This window comes from Cupressus sempervirens, chromosome 9, assembly GCF_028749045.1.
Source record: "Cupressus sempervirens isolate cs-2001-9-10 chromosome 9, ASM2874904v1, whole genome shotgun sequence".
NCBI lineage: Eukaryota > Viridiplantae > Streptophyta > Pinopsida > Cupressales > Cupressaceae > Cupressus > Cupressus sempervirens.
The window spans coordinates 399,287,446-399,311,047 of NC_143126.1; the positions used below are offsets into that span (position 1 = coordinate 399,287,446).

General features: G+C 34.3%; 1 protein-coding gene across 5 annotated transcripts in view; it reads left to right on the plus strand.

Annotated features, from left to right (window-relative positions):
• LOC149538940 (carnosine N-methyltransferase-like) overlaps positions 1 to 23,602 on the plus strand; it is a 197,141-nt gene that overhangs the window by 167,781 nt on the left and 5,758 nt on the right. For 3 of the 5 annotated variants that reach the window (XR_016356143.1, XM_089800332.1, XM_089800333.1), the window contains one exon: positions 14,533 to 14,630. Coding sequence is in view for 2 of the 5 variants with exons in the window: in XM_089800332.1 (XP_089656458.1) it covers positions 14,533 to 14,630 (98 nt within the window). In the remaining 3 variants the exon portion in view is untranslated. Of the gene's footprint in view, positions 1 to 14,532; positions 14,663 to 23,602 lie in introns of all 5 variants that reach the window. The other 2 variants (XR_016356144.1, XR_016356142.1) reach the window with 1 other exon arrangement.

Below are 23,602 nucleotides of genomic sequence, written 5' to 3' on the forward strand. Positions count from 1 at the left end.
ATTATAATTATATTTTATTTATTTGTTCTAATCTTATATTTAACTTTATTATTATTAAAATCTATCTCAAAAATGGGGATATTACAGTGATAAAGGAAAAACCCAATAGTTTTCTAACTAAAATTTCCCAACAAGGTGAAGAATCAAAGAAAGAAAATCAAGGAAGATCATGTTATGTATTTCAAGGACCATGGAGCAAGGGGTGTGAATGTCAGGATAGGGAGGAACTACTAAAGAAAAACTTATGTTTCAAATGCAAGAGACCCTAGAGTCATGATCATTAGTGTAAGAGAGGAAAAATAAGCCTAATAGAAGAAAGATGTGGTGATGAAAGTCCAAGAAAAAGAGCAAAGATTGATGAACAAGAACATAATACGTGATCAACTTATGGAAACATTGTGAGATAATTGATATAAGATTATTCCTCTATGAAATAGGAGGAAGCTATTCTAAGGCGCTAAAATTAACTATTTGCTTGAGGACAAGCAAATTTGGGAAGAGTGAACTGTCACGAGTCCAAATTGATAAAAATATTACATATAATAATAAACTAAGGCATGCATATTTTATAAATTATGATAAATCAAGTAATCAAGTAATATAATTATTAATACTTAATTATTTAGTGTCCAAATAATATTTATTTTTATACATAATTGATTATGTTTATATATGAATATAGTTCAAAATTATTAAGTAATAGTTCTAAATCACTAATATTACATATTAGAGAAAGGGATTAATAATACTTGTCAATCAAATCATAAAGCATCATCGAGCTATTCATAATAAGTCTTAGGGGTCACGACCCATACCTTTGCCACATATAAATAAGGAATGCAGAGGGTGTGAGAAAGGGGAGAAGATATGAAAAACATCATAACATATTAATGGTACAAACCATTTCATCGGGCAAGCCTAAGAAAATGTAGTAGAGCCGACAATCTTGCTGCTAGGGAGATAGAAAGGAACATTGGAGATCAAGTACTGAAGGTCCAAGATCAAGCGAGGTGCAAGGACGACATACATTGGTTTCCCATTGTGCATAACATTAGACTTTGACTTGAGCCACATTACCAATCATTGTGCAAGGAGAGTAATAAAAAAACTCTAGTCACGTTAGGGTATGGACAACAATAACAATCCCCACATCACCATCGGCTAAGGTAAGTAGATATAATAGTAGTGTAGGAATATTTAGTAATTTGTAGTAATGTTTATTGGTTATACTTAGGAATATGTGGGTTTAAAGATTTTATAATTGTATTTAGTTATTTTGTAATGGTACTATTACTAGTACATAGTAATAGTATTATCATTAGTTTAGCTATATAATTTAAATATAAGAATTCTTAGGAGCCTAATTAGGAATTTTATTAATTAGTGAATGTTATATTGTAGTAAGAAATTAGATCATAGAAATATTTATATTTAGATTGGATTATTAAGTCTAAGAATGGTAAGGGATAATGGTTGACTCTGATATGATAATTGTAGTGGATTTAATAGACAAACCTAGTAGACCTTAAATGATACTCTCTTCATTGAGATGGCTAAACTAATTGAGGGTTGCCCTGTAGAGCACAGAGGCTCTTCATAGAGGATTATGAAGCTAGACTTGAAAGGTAGTTTAAGGAAGAAGGCCAAATAATCGAGGACCATTCCTTAGGACATAGGGGATCCTCCCAGAGGGTTAGAAAGCCTGATTGAAGGAATGTGTAGAAACAATGGCATTCCTAGATACAAATCATTAGAATCAAATTTAATGGTATGTATTGATTTCTATAAGTAATCTTGTTCTAAGGAGTGGGGACATTACAGTAGTATTGAAGCATAATCTTGCTATCTTGTGGATATTAATAGTCACACATCAACACATCTAAGAACAATGGCAAAGGAACTAGCCCAATAATTGAGAAATTTCATGGAACAAACTAATGAGAGATTTGAAAGAATTGAAAGCTCCAATAAAATGCTACTCAAAGCCATACAAAAATTAAGTAATAACCACAATCAGAATGAACGACCTAATCCATAGAGAGATTGTCATTCTAATCATGAGGAAAATGAGCCCTCATCACAAATTTCTATTCCACGAGATACATTTTTGTCATTTATTCCAATGAGAGAACCTATTGCAGAAGAAGGAACAACTACTAATAGTGTGGAAGAAATTGCACAAATGTATGCAAACTTGGATCCAAATACTAGACAACTTATACCTTTTAAAGAATACTATGAAACAAAAATGATGGAAAATAGAAAGGGAATTCATGTAGATGAAAAACTTTAGGAAAAAGTAAATAAAGTAAAAATTACCATGCTGTGATGGGTCAGGAGAGGAAACTACTCAATCATGGCTGCAAAAGTTAGATACATATTTATCATACAGCCCTATGATGGAACAAGCTGCTATTATGTTTGTCATACTTCATTTAAGGGGGTCAGCTCACAAATGGTGGCACTTTGGCCAAAATTCCTTGGGGCTCAAAAAAATTACCACCTATGGTAAATTCTTTCAAAAATTGATGAGTTGGTTTGATCTAAGGGATCTTGAATGGTATTTTCAACAACTAACTCACCTAAAACAATCAAGGTTAGTAGAAGAATTTGCCAATCAACCTCAAGATCTATCTGTAATGGTCCAAAATTTATCCCATGGGCAACTCACGTACATATTTATAGGACTTAAAGAATCTATTAAAGCACAAGTAAAACCCTTTGAACCTCGAAACCTTGAAGAAGCTATTAGGAAAACAAAAAAAATTGGAATGCCTCCATTATATATGTGTTTCTCTGTGTTCCTCCTCTCCCTTCCATCACTTGATATATCATCCTTTATTTATATCCCTTCTATGATATTCTCCAATAATCACAACCTTTAGGATTTAATAGATTGTCAGTCATTAAATTGATTTAAACTTATTTAATTGTAATATATATTATATTTAATTATTATTTATCTAATTTTATAATTATTAATTTTATTTATATTTATCTTTTATATTTTGATATTGTTATTTATTCACTAAATCTCTTATAATATTATTTACATTATTTTTCGTTCATAATAATAATAATTTGGATGATAATATATTATAGGGTGTTATTATTTTAACCAACATAATTATTATTACAATTATAAGTATATCTTATTTATTTGTTCTAATCTTATATTTAACTTTGTTATTATTAAAATCTATCTCAAAAATGGGGATATTACATTTCACCCCCTCTTAAGACAAAGGGTACATATTTTGGAGGGCATCTACCCTAGGTTGCTTTTTCCTATCTTGAGCTAAAAGATGCCCTTGAAATCTTCCATATGGTTATGTGTACCATAGTGTTGAACAATCCAAATCCCTATTTTAGGTTGTATGACTTATCAATCCACAAAATTGTTGGGCATACTACTAAAACAATTGGCTAGCAATATTATTATACAAGCCACTTATACAAATATTTTCTAGGAATTCTTCGGCCATTAACTTATAAAAAATTCTATTTCTAATTCCATTAAGTGACCTCCCAAAGTTAAACAATTCTTTTGATGAAATTCCCTTGGAGCACCGTCATCATAGAATGAATAGGTTGGGAACATGACAAAAGCTCATGCTTAAGCTGTTTGCACGGATTGTCCAAAGTAGCCTTCATTTAGTTGTAGTATATTTGTTTAGATTTCTTTGTTCACTTTCAACAATTACTTAATGATATCATTCTCTTTTTTATGTTGCTTAACAATCCAATTTAGGTATCAAGTTACTCACAACAATGACCCAAGCCATAGGTGAGTTGGATTTTGATTTTTCTGAGCTGGTACAGCCATTGGACCACCTAAATGAGATTCGTAGATCCCTAAGTATTTAATGTTCTTTAGATTATTGTGATGGCAGGTTTACTTTGAGGTCCTCAACTGTGAAGTCCTTTTCTACAACAACAAATTTAATTGAATGCTTTCATATAATGTCTTTAAAATTTTTGTTCAACCTTTGTCCACTCAAAAATATCCTCTTGTTGTGATTGCAAGCACAATGCAATTGTTAATGTGCTTGAGGGCGTACATTGACATTAACAAGGTTAACACACTGATTTTGAAGGAATCCCACCTGCCCTGCCCTGCCATTTAATTCTTCAAAATATTGCTCCTTGCATAAACTAAAGGCCCTTTCAAATGTAGAGTGAATAACATACAAAGCTATGAAAGAAGTAAAGGAAAATCCTTTCAAGGATTCATCTCTTGCAATTTATAAGCATAAGGTGAACATTTTCAATAGTTTACTTTCCTACCATGACAAGAAAGGAAAGGAGAAAGAGACAAAGGGAAAACTTACAAGAGCAAAACCAAATGGTCTTTTCCTTGGTATTTGCATTCCTGTGAGTCTCGTTTGCCCTCTTTGATTTTGTGTAACGATACATGTGAACATCATTGCACCAAACATGTTTTTTCTATCAGTATCATCACATGAAACTTGCAGCATCTATCACCATAGATCACAACTGAAGTGATGAGTTTTTATCACACATTGTTGGGTTTGGAAACTAACCCTTACCTAGAGATGATGGTGGAGTGAGTCTTTATTGTCAAGCCTATGGTGTAGCCAACGTCAAAGTACAAGCTAGATTTCCAAAGTTATTCTTAAAACTTTACATGCTAGTTTAGAGTTTGTGTTTTACTCAAGATTGATTCCTTGACCAGTTACCTTGAGGAGAACAATGAAGTAGCATCTTCTAACAAAATAGTAAAGACCATTCTATTTCACACTCTATTCTACTCTTGGTAAGATGAGCATTTCTTGTTGTATTGACCTATCAAAACAACAATTTAACAACCTTGATAGAAGGCTTGTGCTCACATTGTTTTGGGTTTACAATCAATGAATTCCTTTAAGGGGAATTTGAGCAATGGAGTCAGAAGAGCATAGAGACTAGTACTACCATTAGATGTAGTGCTTGGAAGTTATTGAGATTGAACATGGTAGTTATTGGTGGAGAACAAATATTGGTGTAGGTGAGTCTTTTATATTCTTTGCCTCACTTAACCAATGACACTTCCTGATTTTTTGAGGATCTCAATGTTGGCATAAATGGGTAAGAGAAATCAAGAGGAACATTAGGATGCCATTCTTTCCCATAAGCTTTGATAAGGTATGCCATAATTCATTGTTATTTTCTATTGATGAGGTTTTCTTTTTTACTCTTCCTTTCTGATGAAGGTTAGGAAGAAGAATGTATTAAAAATCAGAAACCCCTCTTTTTGTACTTGCTCAAAAAATCAAGAGAATTTAAATGCCTTCTCACTGTAACTCAAAATCCTTGATTTAGTGTTACTGTAGGAAATGAAATTAGGTACATAAATTGCTTCATTTGATGCATGTTTTCTACAAAAGTAAGAGTTTAGAGCTTTTTAAAAAACTTGACATTATATTCAAATATTCAAGGCTACGTTCTACCATGTTTCTGGGACATGGGGATAGGGGGACACACTTCAAGGACGGGAGTTTTTGAGGCCATTTTCTGGGACAGTAGGGGAGGGCTATATAAAAATTTGTATACATTATAGAATCTTTTAACATAATGACATACACATTATTGAATCCTTAAAACATGAAAACCTTCATTTTATCAATTGTTGGATGCATTCTTGTGAATTTAAACTGAATAAATTGCTCAAAGCATGTATTTTTTACATTTTCATACCTAAGGAAATGTCCTCGAGCTGTCTCCATATCTGAGATGTCCATGGTAGAGGGACAAGGATAGAAGGAATCGGGGGCACATCCCCATGTTTGTCGTGAATCAGCCATGAATCAGAATCGAATCGCCCATGAATCGGCAAATTAAAAAAACCCTTGAAATTTAGTGAGCAACTTATTTCATAAATCCTTTATTGCTGATTCGATTCAGCAATTCACAAAAAATCGTTTGGCTTGAATCAAATCGCCGAATCGCGTAATCACATGAATTGCCATGATTCTTGGAACTATGGTATACACATAGAACATGAAATGCTAATTATTAAATTATCGGACATGTCTATTCATTAATTCGATAATTAATAATAAAACAAATTTAATCTTATATATATATATCAATTTCTCTCACATAATAAACTTATATCTCATATGTAATTATATATAGCCATAGTCTTATTCGACTGAAGCTACCAAACATCAAGACTCCCTTTTAGCTAGGGAGGATAAACACAAGATAAATAACACACCACTGGCAATCTTTAGGAATGATACAATAAAGAAATCTTTGATTGGAAGATTTCTACTATATTGATATCACATTTGATATCATGAGTATTGGCCTTTAGGAAATACTCTTAGTAATGGTCTCCATGATATCAACACTCGACATTCACCAAGTACCCAATAAGGTAATGGTCTACAGAAAATCAACATATGATATTTCACCATTTTGATATCACAATTGAGTATTGATCTCCAGAATATCAACATATGATATTCACTAGATACTCTTTGAGAAATGGCCTCCAAATGAGATACAAGATATTCACCAAGTATTGTGAGTAATGGCCTTTAGAACATCAAGTCATATGTTATTCACTACGTACTTTGTGTAATGGCCGCTAAAACATCAATTTGCATAACATTCACCATATACTCAAAAAATGTTTTGTAAGGTATGTGCACACACATTTACATAATGCTTACCATATAAACATTCGCCATGTATGGTATAATCTATCATGATCTGCATAGACATCATAAGATATCCATCATAGTAGAAGATTAAGTTAATGCAAGATTGTCACCTTTCAATAACTTCTACAAATACAAGTGACATCATTTGGAAGTTGTCACTTCTTCATGATGTACATAGGGGGTAGGTCCATTAAAACTATATATTCACACACAAGGACTTTTGAACTCCCTCTAAAAGTCAATCATTTAAGCTCCTCAACCAATGTTGCCTTTATTGAAGTGTCATACTCCCTTTGAATTTGATACGATCAAGATCTTCAAATATCAACTGAAACATATCCTCTATCCACTCCTTCAAACAAATGTGTTAGACTCCCTCTAAACATCAATCTTCTGAGCACCTTTTACCTTAGAAGAAGTGTCAGACTCCCTTTGACTCTGATATCGAATTTCCCTTTTCTGCAAGAACATACTTGGAGGAAAAGATCAAGACAAATATCTCCTATAGAACATATTGAAAAAAAAAGAAAAAAAAGAGAGATAAAGACTACAATGAGTAGATAAATTAAATACTTATCTGTATAAGTTGCTCCAATGAAGGTTCATATGCATCAAATTTAAAAAAAATGCCTCCATATAAACATTAAGATTTATCATATTACTAATAATATGAATATTTGATTTTTTAATTTTTAGATCATTTTTAATTCTTATTTCAACGTATGTAGTGTTATTATTAACTTATTCATCTTGGTTGACATTACTAAGCCAATACATGCGTAGGGTGTGTGCATGTAGTGACCTGCTGGTTTGTATGGACCATCCATGATTTCTATTGATAGTCGATAGAAACTCCTCGGTGGCACCTTTGTTATCCTTCACTTTAGAGCTTGCTTGGTGATGATAATATTTGTTTCCGCTACCATAGTAACCACTGTCAATAGTGACTTTTCAAAGTTTGTCTTAATTATTTGGAATTACATTCCTTCTACAGAGTAGGGAATTCATATTATGTGACTCCTTTTATTCAAGACAAAACTCATTTTAAAATCATAATGTCATTAAGTCATTTTATTGTTTCAACATTAAGAACATCTTTTTCAGCATAGTATGAACTTAGCGAACAAATTGGAACATAGTGTATTCATCATTCGATGTTTGAATATTATTATTGCTGCTCTCATAAACAGTATCTTCATCACTGTGTTGCAAGAGGTAACTATTTCAAGAGCACTCTATCCTTATTTATCTCTCCCAAAATGATCGATTATCCTCTCATGTCTTGTCAATTGAAAGCAACTGGTTGCAATTTTGGAGTTACGTTTCATGCCTCTCCATAATCACATCTTTTCACACTTTTAATCACCTTTGTAGTGATTATTATTTGTTAATGAATTATTATCTTTTCAAAGATAGTTAATCGCACCTCATAATTATTTCTTATTCATTTTAATATGTTAGCGACTGATTATATGGTACGCATGATACCGAAGTCACTACAATATTACACATCGATTATTAGCTTGTTTTTCCCTTTGCATTGATACGATTTTGGTGATCTGCTCCAGTTGGTCTGCGAACTATCCAGTGTCATTTATCAGCATTTAACAAGAATCTTTAGTGTCGATTCTACTCACTATGTATTTGTGTTTCCCTTTCTGCGATGTATTAATGCATATCAACTTTTTCATGTTATTCTGATAATATTTGAATACTCATTATATTATTGACACAATAAAATTCTGCTTCCAAAAACTTAATATCTTCTCCACATGCAAACAATGAAAAAATCCAAAAAAACAGGAAGGATGATGATCAGGAACAATAAAAGATGCTGAAAGAAGACTACTGCAGGAGACTTTTTAGTTTCATATAAGACAAGTTGGGTAGACAAGCTGACTAGGATAACATTGTTCAGGCCGCCATGAGAACTGCCATGATACAATATACTTCTTCATTTGCAGTCTGGCTCCGATACCATGTTTGTTTTCTTGGATCTGCTGCAAATATAATAGTACTACCATAATATGTGGTATGTATGTTCCAAATGAAACATGGCATGTCCCTTCATGGGACATGTCTATTCATTAATCAGATAGTTAATAATAAAACAAATTTAATCTTTTATATATATATATATATATATATATATTTCTCTCACATAATAAACTTATATCTTATATGTAATTATATCTCATATATAATTATATATAGCCATAATTTTATTTGACTGAAGCTACCAAACATCAACAATTCAATGTATGATTTTCTTTACAATCATGAAGATAGATTAATGAGTAAGTATTTAATGTTTAGCATTGACATTTGGCATTAATCAATTATCAAACAACATATATTCATACTACCAAATGACTTAGTTTTGCAATTATGCACATTTCTCGTATTTTTGTGTATGTATGTATATATATACACACACACACACACACACACACACACACACACACACACATATATATATATGCATGTTGGGTGGATATTTTGCAACCGACAGTTTTGGGTAAAAATTCAGTCACAAAATAGGATGACCAGCCACAGTGTGTGAGACAGAGTCTCTCCTACCTTAAAGGAAAAGCTCCCCCTTTTCATCATTTCTTGGATCAACTCAAGGTAAGCAAAAAGTCGAGAGATTTTATAAAATGGGTGTTACCAATATCCTAGTTGTTGTCCTGCATTTTGTAACCACAAAATGTTGGTAACAGCATGAAACTTTTTCAAGCTAGTTTCGTGTTTCTCTAAGCTTGAATTTGATATTTAATTGTTTAATGTTGATCGATTGATCCATTTCAATTCAAATATCAAATTGTTTTACTGAAGGCCTTTGTCAAGTCTTTTTCATTTTGCTTTCTATCAAGCCTGTGCTTGATTTTTGAAGACTTCATCGTCCATTCTTTGCTTTTGAGTTTGTGTTTCTTGTTTTTAGTCTTTTGGTTTTGCTCATATCATGCCTTTCGTTTTTTCCTTTGATTCGGTTTAACCTAGAGGTCAATCGGAGTTGTCAATCAAGAGTTATGTTTGTTTTAGTGCTTCAAAAGTGAACATTTTAAGTGCAACAACACGAATTAAAAATATGATGTTATATTTTCAATTTGACTTTTACTTTTTGAAAAATATAACTTGTATTCACTTTTTGTTATGTTTTTAAGTTACTTTAACTTTAAATTTTTAACTTAAAGTGACTATAGTGCACTTTATGTTATAATTTTAAGTTGAGTTACTTTTTAATTTTTCACTTAAGTGACTATATTAACTATATAGTTCAATTTAATTTTTAGCATTTAAATCAAATGCTCTTTTAAATATTAATTTTTAAATGATATTTGCATGTTATATTGTTAATATGATGTGTAAATATAATTTATGTCCCACTTAAATAATGTTTTAATAAATTTAAATTGACATGTGCTAATTAAATCACTTAAAGCCATCAAAAGTGGACATTTTACATGTCACTGCATATAAAGTTCAACTTGTTATCAAAAGTGGACCTTTTTGATGTCATTACATCAAAAGGTTATCATGTAAGTGGACTTTTTTGGTGTAATTGCATCAAAAGTGAAGTTTTCATGTCTTTGAATCTAAAATGTGAGATGTAACTTAAAATATATAATAACACATTAAAGGTCCGATTTTGATGACTTACACATTTTAAAACATGCAATTGACTCAAAAAGGTGCGATTTTAACCAAAAGCATGTTTTAATATGTGTAATGACCTCCAAAAAGTCTGATTTTGAAGAACATGTTCTTGCCCTCCAAGAACTCGATTTTGATCATAACTTGAGATTTTCTCAATGGATTTGCATGAAATTTTCTCCAATAGGGTCGTTTTTGCTTGGGAATGGATTTTCTAACATAAAAATGGATTTATTTTGCTAAAAGACGTTTTTCCAAGCTCCAATCTAGGGTACATTTTTGGAAAAATCTTCAAAAAAAACCATTTTTGGCTCATGTTTTTGCCCAATTCAAATCGATTTGACATTTTAAGTGTTTTTCATTGCGTTGTGATACACATTTTCAACTTTAGAAGTCAAAATGTTTTTGTTTCATGTCTTTTTATGAATCACGTTTTTGCTTAAAATGCTCGAAAAATTGGGGTTTAAATCCACTTTTATGTGTTTTGAAGCCACTTTTTTGCATTTTGATCCATGTATATGCATTTGGGGAAGTCATTTTTGCATTCACAAGTAAAAAATGGCTCATAAACATGCATTTTGTTTGACACGTTTTTGCAAAAACGGCTTAGATTTTTTTATAAAAAAGTCAAATTTTTGTTCAAAAAACTCAAAAAAATGCATTTCCAGCCCATACCTTTGATCAAGAAAGATTGTTTTTTAGTTTTAAATGCATGATATTGTCTTTGGAGACCATTTATTTGGCACTTTCATGTGAAATTCGATCCTTTATTACTCATTAATTTTTGTTAAATGCAAGTACGGAAAAAGTCAAGAAGTTGTTTGAAAAATTGGATTTCAGGAAGAATTGGTCTTCAAGTCTATAAAACTTGCTATTTTGGCTCTTTAACCTCCAAGTAAGTGGACATTTTCAAAGTTGCTCATCAATTCGTGCTTATTTTGCTATTTCCATGCACATTATTACTTGATGATTGTCACTTGTTGAAATCAATGCCATGGAAAGTGCATTTTTTCTTTAAAAATGAAGAAATTGTTCATTTTCTTGTTTTTTAGTTTTTCCCCAATTTCCAAATTTAAATTTGAGTGTTGAAGTGCATTGCATATTGACATTTTTGAGTCGCTTTCCAAAGGTACATTTTTCTTTTAAGTTTTTGTGTTTTGTGCTTGCCGGTTTTCTCCACTTTGAAGAAATTGCAAGTTCTTTCCCAAGAACTTGTTGTTTCACTTCATGTGAAAGCATCATCACGTTCCATCTTCCATTTTCTATGTCACAACACTTCACATCTCATCCGACAAATGCGATTACATGTTTTTCATCTCATTCACCATCCGCAAATGCATGTAATCCCATTTTTCACTTCCATTTTCACCCATCTCACTTTTCTCTTCCATTCACACGACATGATTACACGAAATGTCTTACGTGTAATTGCATAAAAAATGTTTGGTTTTGATTAAAAGTCACTTTTTGAAAAGTCAAAAAGATGTCATGTGCATGTTTTCCCATGTACCTTGACCTTACTTTTCCTCAAAGGTGTCTATAAAGTTCATTTTCCCTCAAACTTTCTTCTATTTCCATCTCTCCATATGCATTCACACCTTCATGAGTAAATACATGTTTCCGCATTTTTCCATGCTTTCCATCTCATCCTTCATCGCTTGTTACATGTTGCATTTACATGTAATTTATTTTTCGTGTAATGACATTTTGAAAGCCCAAGTCACTTTTTAAAAATCAGCAATCTCCATTTGCACGCATTCCCATGCGCCAAGCACTTCAAAAAAAAGGTAAAGGTGCTATTGGAAAGTTGTTCCGAGTTTACATCCGGACATCATCAAGAAGATTTTCAAAGTGTTAGAGAATCTAGAATGTGTCAATCTACAAAGGAGAATTCATGACAACTTGAACGAGAAAAGCTGGATCACATCAAGTTTCCACATGACAATGGACAATTCATCAAAGTCAAAGGTTACCAAAAGATGCAACACTATGGTTATAAAGGTGAATGCAGCGGTACAAAATATAGGAACTCCCAATCTTGTGATCATCTGGGATTGCATTGTCAAGTACAAGGCCCTTCAGAACAATCCCTAGGATTGTTTCAATTCTCTTCCATCTCTATTCTTCTTCTTCCATGTTTGTAATTGAAGAGGATGCATTGCACGAAGATGTGTAATTACATGTAATGCGAGTTACATGTACATGAAAAGATGTAATGCGAGTTGCATGTAACCCTATATTTTCTCTTTCAGTTAGACTAGGTCAAAATTGTTTGAGGTGCTCCCACTTTTTCCTCCACCTTTTTCTCAACTCCTGTGCCTGTATAAAGGAGTGCCCCCTCATTGTAAAAATCATCTTTTGTTGTATGCAAGAAAGCTCTGCTACATTTGTGCAAGCATAACTTTGATTGTGTAGTACAAAGTTGGGAAAAAAGTGAATAAAAGAAGCAATCAGATTCAAAGCTTTGACTGGAAGCAATTGTGATAGAGCAAATTAGAAGCTTTGACTGTAATTTGTGCCTATTTTCTTGATTTATGTTATTATTGTGTGTTCAATAAAAGAGCATAGTGATTTAAGAAGCAATTGGAGCCGAATCTTTGACTAGGAGTGGTTGTGGAAATAGATAGCTAGAAGCTTTGTCCGTAGCTTATACTTCTTTCTTAATTCGCAAAATAGTTAAATTATTTTTACTTTTAGGAATCTTTGTGCCCTGATTGTAATGTTTTCCCATATAGAAGTACGACTGGACTTAGAGCCAAACCGGTACATTTTCAGCTAGCCTTTGAGTTAGTAAAGGTTTATCGGTATCACTGTTTCTAGCTTTTGATAGAAGTGTAGTTAGAGTTTCAGCCTGCGCATCACTTGCTCCACGAGTAAGTGGATTCTTTCTTGAAAGTTACGAAGAAAGGATATTGGTAACACACATTTAATAAAATCTCTCGACTTCTTGCTTACCTTGAGTTGATCCAAGGAACGGTGAGAAGGGGGGAGCCTTCCCTTTAAGATAGGAGAGACTTTGTCTCACACGTTGTGGCTGGTCATCTTATTTTGTGATTAGATTTTTACTCAAAACTGTCAGTTGCAAAATATCCACCCAACAATACACACTCATGAACCCACCCATGAACCTAAATGGGAATTTTTGTTTTTGCCTGAACTCATGAGAGCCCGTCCCCAAACCCAAATCAGCAACTTAGAAGAAAACTGAATTAAAATACTTGTACATAGCAAAATTGCATCATGAACTAGAACCATTGAACATTCAACATAGTCACATATTACATATCCAATAGTAACATTCAAAATTCAAAATTCAAATAGAAATTCAAGTACCCATCCCAGTGGTGACATTGTGGTACTTGGATACTCATTCCCGTGTTACAATGTTTATTAGGTAGTTGCAAGTGCTGATTTAGCGCACTGAGGACTGCCTATAGCAAGGAGGTTATGTGTGGCCTGGATTTTATTATGTATTGATTTCTAGTCTACTCTAAGGATCATAATTCTATTGAAGTTTTAGATATGGCTTTGAGTTAAGTTTGAAATTGATGAAGATAGCGCTAGATTTGGCATGTGGTTGGCTGACCTTATAGTTGGTGCCGAGCATCTATGTTTTGCAGATTGGTAGCAATGGTCTCTCATATATGTTTTCTATTTATTTTTGCCTATAGATGTTGTATGGTCTGGTTTACAAGTGCAAATCAATTAAATCCTTCTGATTTAGAGAACGAATTCAAATCAGATTATTTTATGCTAGTCCATATTGTATACAATATCACATGCTAAGATCCAGGTCTCATGGTAGTTACATATTTTAATCAGTGATTTTCCTCGACTGTCTAATGCCTACTATTTTTACCTGCCAACAAAGTTGGTCATATCTACCATCTATTTGTCCCAATGAACTATTTTGGCAGTTTGGTTGATGGATATATTTTACTATTGGATATTTGCTATTCATTGTTATCAGTGGATTAAAGTTCTTGTTTTCCCTAATTTGTTATCATTTCACTGTGAACCTAAAACATCAATTGAACAGTTTGTGGTATTGCTAAGTTGTATATGGTTGCATATTGTGTTTAATATATGTTAACTAATCAATTGTAATTTTTAATTCATTGTTTCTTCCATTCTTTTATTTACTTTTATAAGCAACCACTAAATTTAATATGCACAGGCTTTAATATTTTATGCTACTTATCTGCAGGTACATGGGATGCTGTGGTAACCTGTTTCTTCATTGACACAGCACATAATGTCATTGAATACATTGAAATTATCTCAAATATTCTCAAAGATGGAGGAGTAAGGACATATAGCCTTTTCATTGAACTATGGTACAATATGTTTCTGGATAATTTGCTATGAGAGTGCATATTTACCATAGCACCCTTGTAAGATTTATTTTCTTAATTATTTAAACTTGAAGTAATTCATTGATCCATGAACTTTCTTGATGGGGTGAACAAGGGACTAAGTTTGGGGACAGTCATGGGGGCGGGAGGAGGGTGTTGGCCCAAGTAGATATAGTAGTTGAAAAAATAGTTATAAAAAGAGGCATGGTAAAACCACATTTGCATTGTATAGTTTGGATGGTATCTTGGTACAATTGTATGTTTGTTACAAATTCTAGTGTAGGGAAATTGGCTGTATCTTTGTCTCTTATATTGTTTGTTGTTTTTACTATTGTTATAGGACTTTTTGAAGGAAACTGTAATGTATGGTCTAGCTAATAGAACCTTCAATCCTTAATTCTTTTTTGTATGGTTTTTGTTTCTAGTTGAATTATTACATAAACCTTTTGAATTATTGTGAACCTTTTGTTGCATGTGTCCAGCCTAATATGATTGATTCTTTCTTAGGATATATGTAATGACCCTCTCTATAAAGGCCACAGAAACCCTCAAACTGAACTTAGGAATTTTGTCAAACACTTGGCGTGTAACAGTAACAATATTCAGAATATGGCAATTTCAGATTTGATACTTTCAGAATATAATCGCAGAATTACAATATATATAAAGCCATTGAACTATATTTCAATTACAATGCAATAAATTCTGAAATTATTTTATTACCAATTCTGGACTGATTATTACAATGACTGTATGACAGCAATTTTACCCAAAAATTGACATATATTTCAAAATGCAAGAACCTGGTTTGAAGAACTATGGAAGAACACCACGTTTTGCTGCAAATCGTTGATGAAGACCTCCAACCGCACCCCCAAACTGTCCTTAATTTGCAGCTGCTGCCCAAACTAGCAGGGCCGTACCAGGCCGTACCTGTACGGCTGCTAAATAAAAATAATATTAGAGTTTTGGGACCCCCAAATGCAAGGAAAATGGGCGCCTAGGGTTAGGTAGTAACCCTGTAAAACCATAAAAAAAAACTCCAAGGGGTTGAGGAGATATGAGCAATTATGTGGTTCCGAACCCTGCTTTGCCAATTCTGAAAATGCACTTATTCTGTCTTCAAACTCTTGTCAAATGCTTCTCCAATGATAGGGCAAATCTGAAATCCTTATTCCAACCAAAAACAAACCCTAACAACGAATTCTCAATAAGCTCCAATGAGATGGCTGAATACCAACTCCAATTATGCAACAATTCAGGTGATATTTCACACCCTCAAAGTCGCCAATCCAAGGGAGTGATTCGTTCCCAAAGATCGAATAATTTGCAGATCCAAAGTCCACAAATGTCTTCAAAATGAAGAAGTAGAAGAGTTCTCCAATCCAAGCATGTCCAAATGAGAGGCCCAACCCTCTATTTATTCACTTTTCTATTTATTCAGTTAGTAACCGTTGCACCAAAAGCCCGGACTGTTAGTAAACGACACCTCCCCGCGTTAAGGGGGCAACCCCAGGATAGCCTCGCTGGCGAGGACCCCGGACACGTGGTAGCGACAAACCGCACGGACAGACCTACGTCACCTTTCGTTAGGGGCCCACTCTGGGGACATCACAGCCCACCACGCTCCGCGGGTCTCGACCTTGAGACCTCCGGCTCTGATACCAAGTTAGTAACCGTTGCACCAAAAGCCCGGACTGTTAGTAAACGACACCTCCCCGCGTTAAGGGGGCAACCCCAGGATAGCCTCGCTGGCGAGGACCCCGGACACGTGGTAGCGACAAACCGCATGGACAGACCTACGTCACCTTCTGTTAGGGGCCCACTCTGGGGACATCACAATATAGCTTTGGCAATAACAACAATTTCTTCCTACAAACTTGCAAATTGCTTGAAAGCACTTCACAAACATATAGAACTCCATAGGATTTTCTCGATGGGATTAATTTTCAAATGTTGCAATACTGTTTGGGTGCAATGATTCATTGGGCAAAGCTATTTCAAATTCTTGTGTGCAGGTAGATTTGGTTCCTTGTTTGTTTGGTCCCCAATAATAGTTCATTAAATTTTATCGCTACTAATGACTACATCCTCCCATATTGGCTTATGTTTTGGCTATGCTAATTCTTGTAATGCTTTATGTGGAATTTCATTTGGTGATGACAAAGGTCTCCTACCTTAGTTCTCCATTCTACTACAAACTATAATGATCACTCCATATCTTTGTCCCTATTCCATCACATCACACTTACTAGTTATGTAATGATCAAGTTATGATTAGGCAATTCTAGCTACTAGTGGGAAGTGCCAACATGATAGTCCTTTCGTTATAATGCCATCACATGTTTGGAAAAACTTATGCAATATTACTTGATTACTTGTTTGCTTTTTCATTTGGAATATGACTTTCCTTTTGGGGGAAGGATGTGGTGTCGGGGGAGGGGGCTCTAATGTCAGCATACTTTGCCTTTATTATGTTTTGTTAATATGGTTGTCTAACCATGCATTAAATGTTTGTTGGCTTTTGGGTAGTTATTGATATTAGTTGTACATGGTTGTGCTTTGATGGCAACCTTTGGGTTTTTCAAACTTTTTGTAGTGAGGAAAAGGATTCTAATCCTTCATTGATCATCTTAGTCTATTATTGTAAGTACTAATAACATGTCTAAATAATGATATAGTTTATTACTACATTTATTCATATTCAAATAATAATTTTATAAAAAAAAGACTAAACACATTAGAAGCACAAATTATAACTTAGTATTCGAGTATAATTCAAGGGGTGGAAAGATGGATTTTCTATGAGCAAGTAAAATAAGGTGCTAGAAGAATCTTAAAGATAATGACAGTGTAGAACATTTAAATTATGAAAAAAAAAAAAGCCTAATAAGAGATTGGATTATAAAGGTATAATTGGCTTTAAATGTCTTTTGGGAAGCCAAACTAATGTAATACCAAGGGTAGTGGGAGATGATGTTTCATTGATGACCTCCCTGGATTTGAGTAAGGGATGCAATTCTTAGTGAAAATGAGTATGATGACATGATATGGCTTTGGAATAGATGAACATTGATGATGTATCCTTGGTTGTTTTTCTTTTCTATAGATATTGGTACTAGTTATTTTTGGTAATGCCTTGTACTTTAACTAGTGGTAAATGCAAGAGGGATATGTGTGATCTTGGTGGCAATGGTGGCTCTAGCAATACGAAATGCAAGGCAGGTGTAACAAGGAAGAAATCATGGGATGGTTTAACCACTTACCTTGAGTGAGAGACTAGTAGCTAAAATTTGAGGATGTGGGGTTTAAAATCTCTTGTACTTGCTAAAGACGTACAAGTCAGTCGCAATGTAGTGACTAGAGTTGTGGCCATGCTCCTTCAAGACTTGGTGCAATATCTGGATTGTTGAAATATGTTTGATGGAAGTCAATCCTTCAACAACACCACTTTGTTCTCTCTAGCTACAAGAAAGTATCTTTTGCATGATGACATTTAAGGAAATGAAAACCATGGCGCAGTCTTCAATTTCCAGCTCGGCCATTTTCCTAGATTGACTGACAACATATGCCGGTTGCATAAGAAGGTGATGGTTCTAGCAAAAGGCTTTAAGATAAATATATCCTTTTGAGTCTTGAGGCCAAGCTTAATGTCTTGGTGTGTTGTTTTGATGAGGATGTGAAGGTTGTAGAGGTATATTTCAGTCATCTTATGTCGGGTGATGGTCACACAAAAAGTAAGTCTTTAATGGAGAAGGGTGAGGGATTGTCTACTTCACCTTCATATATTTGATTTTAGTATTTTTGATTGAAGTTGTAACATTGAGCAGTTTTTTTTGGTTTTGATTGTATGGGCTAGTTGTTGTGTGTCAATATGTAGTCTTTTGTTAACTATTGTGTAGGATGAATTCATTCTCTCTCTAGTTATTTATGTAGTGTTTTGCAGACTCAATGTTTGTGGATTTTATATATTTGTTGGTTTGATGACAATTTTGCATATTCTATTTGGACTTGTATATCTTTGGACTTTTTAGGGGTCAATCATATGAGTCTGGTTTTGGTTCCCATGTTGTGTATAGATGTGAAATGTAATACCCGAAGTTACCAATTTTTTTTCTTCTTACATTTTCCAAGTAGTTAAATGTTCATTCATCTATAAACGTTGGTACATCTATCCATATCGGTCAAGCGATGCCGATTCAAGAGAAGAATTCAACCATATTGACTTGTGCATTTTCCTATATGACATTTGTATTCCTTTACCCATTAGGATAAGAATCTATGTAAATGAGATAGGGATCTATCCATATCCACATTGGAAAGATATATGCTCTAGTCAAAGTCTTAGACTCAATAGAACCATTTGTGTCTTAAGTCACTCACTAAAGAGTACACCCACCTATTGAGAGTGCATTGAGGTCACCATCTTTAAGGAGTATATTTAAATATATATTTATAAAATATAGGATTGATTCACACCTTAAAATTTGGCTTAAAGTTTTTTTGCAAAGTCAAGCAATCCATCTAAGACTTGTTTGAGAGTACGTAATGAATATGTATTATTTGGTAATTTATCTTAGTGATTTCAATCTTTGGTTCTCTAATGTCCCCAATTAGGGCTTCACTAAATTTACCCTAAACTTCCCAATTTGCAATTGAGAATGGCAATTTGCAACATTCTCCACTAGGAGGTTGCTAATTACCAATGATTAACATACATCACTTTGCATTTAAAATCAAATTGAAACAATGAATGATTCATAATATATTTGACAGTTCACAAGCTTAAGCTTAATCCCTTACTTCTCTCTATACTCAACCGTAAGGAGGATAGGGAGTAGTCATTGTAGGGTGCTTGAATACCAATCTACAAGTGGATTTTTTGAACTTGCAATGTTTCCAATACACATTCATAACCATTTCAAGACTATTCGCTTTGGGTTTTAGAAATACATGCCTTAGCCCTTTTGGGATTCACCTAACTTGGGAGGAATTACTGCAGCCATTTCCTACAACCTATATGTCCTCAAAAATAGTTGTAGCAAGAGCTAAAACAATAGGCTATGGAAATGCTAACTTCCATGGATTATGAATAATTAAGCAATCAACAATGTAAAACTAGTATGTTAGATGCATCCTTTCACCTTTGGATGCATATTTAGATACAAGTGGATGCGGATATTGAGGGATGTATCTGGGATGTGCATCTACTCCCTGTGGATGTGTTCGGATGTGCATCATGTGCACCTACACATCCATTGGGTGTGGATTGTGCACTTTGGGTATATCCAGGTGTGCAACCTGTAAGTCCATGTGATAACTCTATTGTGAATCCTCCATAGTTGATGAATCGAGTTTGCATCCAATTCACCATTATGTTGAATAATGAATATGCTAACTTCCACGGATTATGAATAATTATGCAATCAACAATATAAAACTAGGATGTTAGATGCATCCTTTCGCCTCTGGATGCATATTTAGATACAAGTGGATGCGGATGTTGAGGGATGTATTTGGGATGTTTATATACTCCCTGTGGATGTGTTTAGATGTGGATCACGTGCACCTACACATCCATTGGGTGTGGATTGTGCACTTTGGGTATATCCAAGTGTGCAACCTGTAAGTCCATGCGATAACTCTGTTGTGAATCCCCCATAGCTGATGAATCAGGTTCATGTCCAATTCACCAATTACGTTGAAGGTTTATGTGCTCAAGTTCTAAAAATTGAAGTTGGACACTTCCAGGTTTCTCCAAGAGAAAACTGATATCAAATCCAATATCCAAGCATGCTGAAATGACTCAAGCTTCCTTCTTTTAATGCCTAATATTGTGTCTCTTCAGTTCCCCCTAGTTGACTCTTCATCTTTTATTCTTTTGTTAAAAATGTCTTGTTTACACTTAAGAGAATTAAAGGCCCTCTTTTATAATAAAGTGACTTATTAATATGTGCCTTATTTTAATAATCACTTTAATAAGGAACTATCGGATCTTTTGGCATTAATATAAATATCCAATTGAACTCAGTGGACCATGTGTGATAGGTTGCTAGAGTACTCTTGGTGAGATGCTCTAAATCCAATATTGAAATAGCCAAAAGATTGAACCCTACTTGACTTATTGAAAATAGCGAGTACCTGGAAACCCTGCTAAAACAACTTTGATTGCCTTGTAACTAGAATTGCCTAGGCCAAAACCCACATTGATCTCTGTAAAGACTTGATTAGCCCATGGGACCATGGTGTAAAGGCCTCATAGTGCATCAGAAAATAAAGGGCTAAAAAAGGGGAGACTACATCATTGCAACTTATTTTGTAGTTGAACAAAAGTGGAGTATCTACTCCTTTATCAACTTAGTGAAGCATAACTGGGTGGGTTCAAAAAAGCTTGTGCCTCCTGTCATGTAAGGATCTCCACTACAAGAATGGGGCAACAAAGATTTGGGATGTAGCTCTTGAGAGTGCCAACTTGGATGCAAGTGTTGAGGATCTTAGTAGACTTACAATGGCTTATGATGATCATGACATCTCTACAAATAATGCATCTAGTGTAAGCGGAACTGCTTTGGATTCAAATGGTCTTGAACTTGCAGCAATTGGAGATGAAAATGCAATAAATAGGGATTTTTTTGATAATCCTTTTGATGATTGACGAATCATCATATCATGAACTACATTGTGTAACTATAATGAGTTTCTCATTTTCAATGGATTTGTGAAAATAGACATATATGATATGGCTTATTTTTTATATCTATGAACTAACAATTGGCATTTGGCATTAATGAACGATGATTCGTCACACTATGAAATGATTTAAATCTATATATTTCTTTAAGCTTTTTGTATACACACACACGTACCCAAATGGATCAAAAGCCCCCCAAATAATTTCCACATATCCATGTACTGGGTTCTCATACCCACATCCATAAATGGATTTGAACCGATATCTTATAAATAAAGTGGATGTACCAATGCAGATCTTGTTTCTTCCACAATTATATACATACATACATAATAAGAATAATTTTATTATTTATGGATTACAAATAAAAATACATATGTATATATAATACAAGATAACTGATATAAAATTCTGTCTTCACTATTTTTCTCATGTATGCGTGTATTTTGATAGACCATATGAGAGTTCCTTATTCAGGTATGATGTTTTGTAGGTTACTATGTACACACACACACAATATATATATATATATATATATAGAGAGAGAGAGAGAGAGAGAGAGAGAGAGAGAGAGAGAGGTGATAATAGTAGGGAAATCAGAATTACATATCAGTCATCTTGTATTATATGTACATATATTTATATTTCTACTGCATTAGTGATATAATTATTCTTATTATGTACCTTGTATGTATATAATTTCAGAAGTAACACAATTTACATTGGAAGTTTATACAGTTGATTGCATAATTATTCATAATCCATGGAAGTTGGCATATTTGTAGTTGGCTGTTTCATCTCTTGCTATAGCACCTTTTGAGGACAGATAGGTTATAGGAAATGGCTAGAGTAATTCCTCCTAAGTTACGTGAATCCCAAGAGAGGGTAAGGCATATATTTCTAAAACCCTGAGGCCATAGTCCCTACATTGGTATGATAACATGCTCTAGAAATATTGAGACAATCCATTTATAGATTGGTATACAAGTACCCTATGAGAAGTACTTTTTCCTCCTCAGGGTTAAGTATGGAGAGAGGTAAGGTATTGAGCTTAATCATGTTAATTGTCAAATGTATTATGAATCATACCAACTTGTTGTTGCATGATGCTTGCCAGAAACGTAACATGATCTACTTCCACGTCCATTTGGGATGTGGCTTGCCTCTCCATCCCTCATTTCTCTACACCTGAGCACTCTCCTCCTACCCATAAGATTTGCCTTCCCCTATAACCTATGGTGTGATGACGTTTGCAAGTCCTTCCACCGCACCTTGTGCACCTTCTCCACCTTCCATCCGACACCCTTTGCCCAACTAAAGTATTCCTATTTCCTTTCCTCTATTGTAAAAGGTGCGCCTTCATCTTTCTTTGTAGCCATTCCCTTTGGCTTTGGGTTTTTCTCCTCTAGTCCCATAAAGCCTTCTGGTGCACCTTTTTTCTTCGCAAGCCCCCTTCCCCCCTCCCCTGCCCCCTCTCCATCTCCTCCACCTTAGACCTCGGATTGCTGATCACCCACACCTCCATAATTTACAACATTTTGGGGCAGCTTTCCATTTTTGTCACCCCTCCCCTCCATTGCCATCATTTCACGACCACCAACATTGGTAAGGCAGTCAGGTGTTTGACTAGTAGTAGAGCAGCATATGAGGAAGTGTTTCAAGCGAAACCCTTCAAGTAGCATCAGGACCCTTGGTTATTTTCCCAAAGAGTTGTTTAACAGAGTGGTCTGTATTGGATTCCACTCCTCTTGATCTAGACACATTATTCATCCGATTCACAAGGTGCAACCTACTTCCCACCCCAACTATAGAACCATCATGATTTGACATGTGTTTTCCAAACTCTACACCACAATACTACATGCTATTCTTTCGCGAGAGTTGGATCGAAAACAAATTCGGGCTAGAGGCAGGTTGGGGTCCATCCAAACTTTCAAACTTCGGACCACATCATGATGGTCATATTGAGGGGGCGCTACATCACTCCTTGAATGTTTATTGCTCCTTTGTGTATTTTTGCAAGGCCTTTGATTTTTGAGGTTATACAAAGCACTATTGGGGTGAAACAGGGTTTCCCTCTGTACCCTACACTTTTTGGGCTTTGCATTGATGAGATGGAGACTTACCTACATGTGGACTCCCTTTGTTGCACAGTGGTTCCTTGCATCAAGTTTTGATACATATCTTTCTTTTTGTAGACAACATGGTCCTCCTGGCCATCTCCTTGGAGG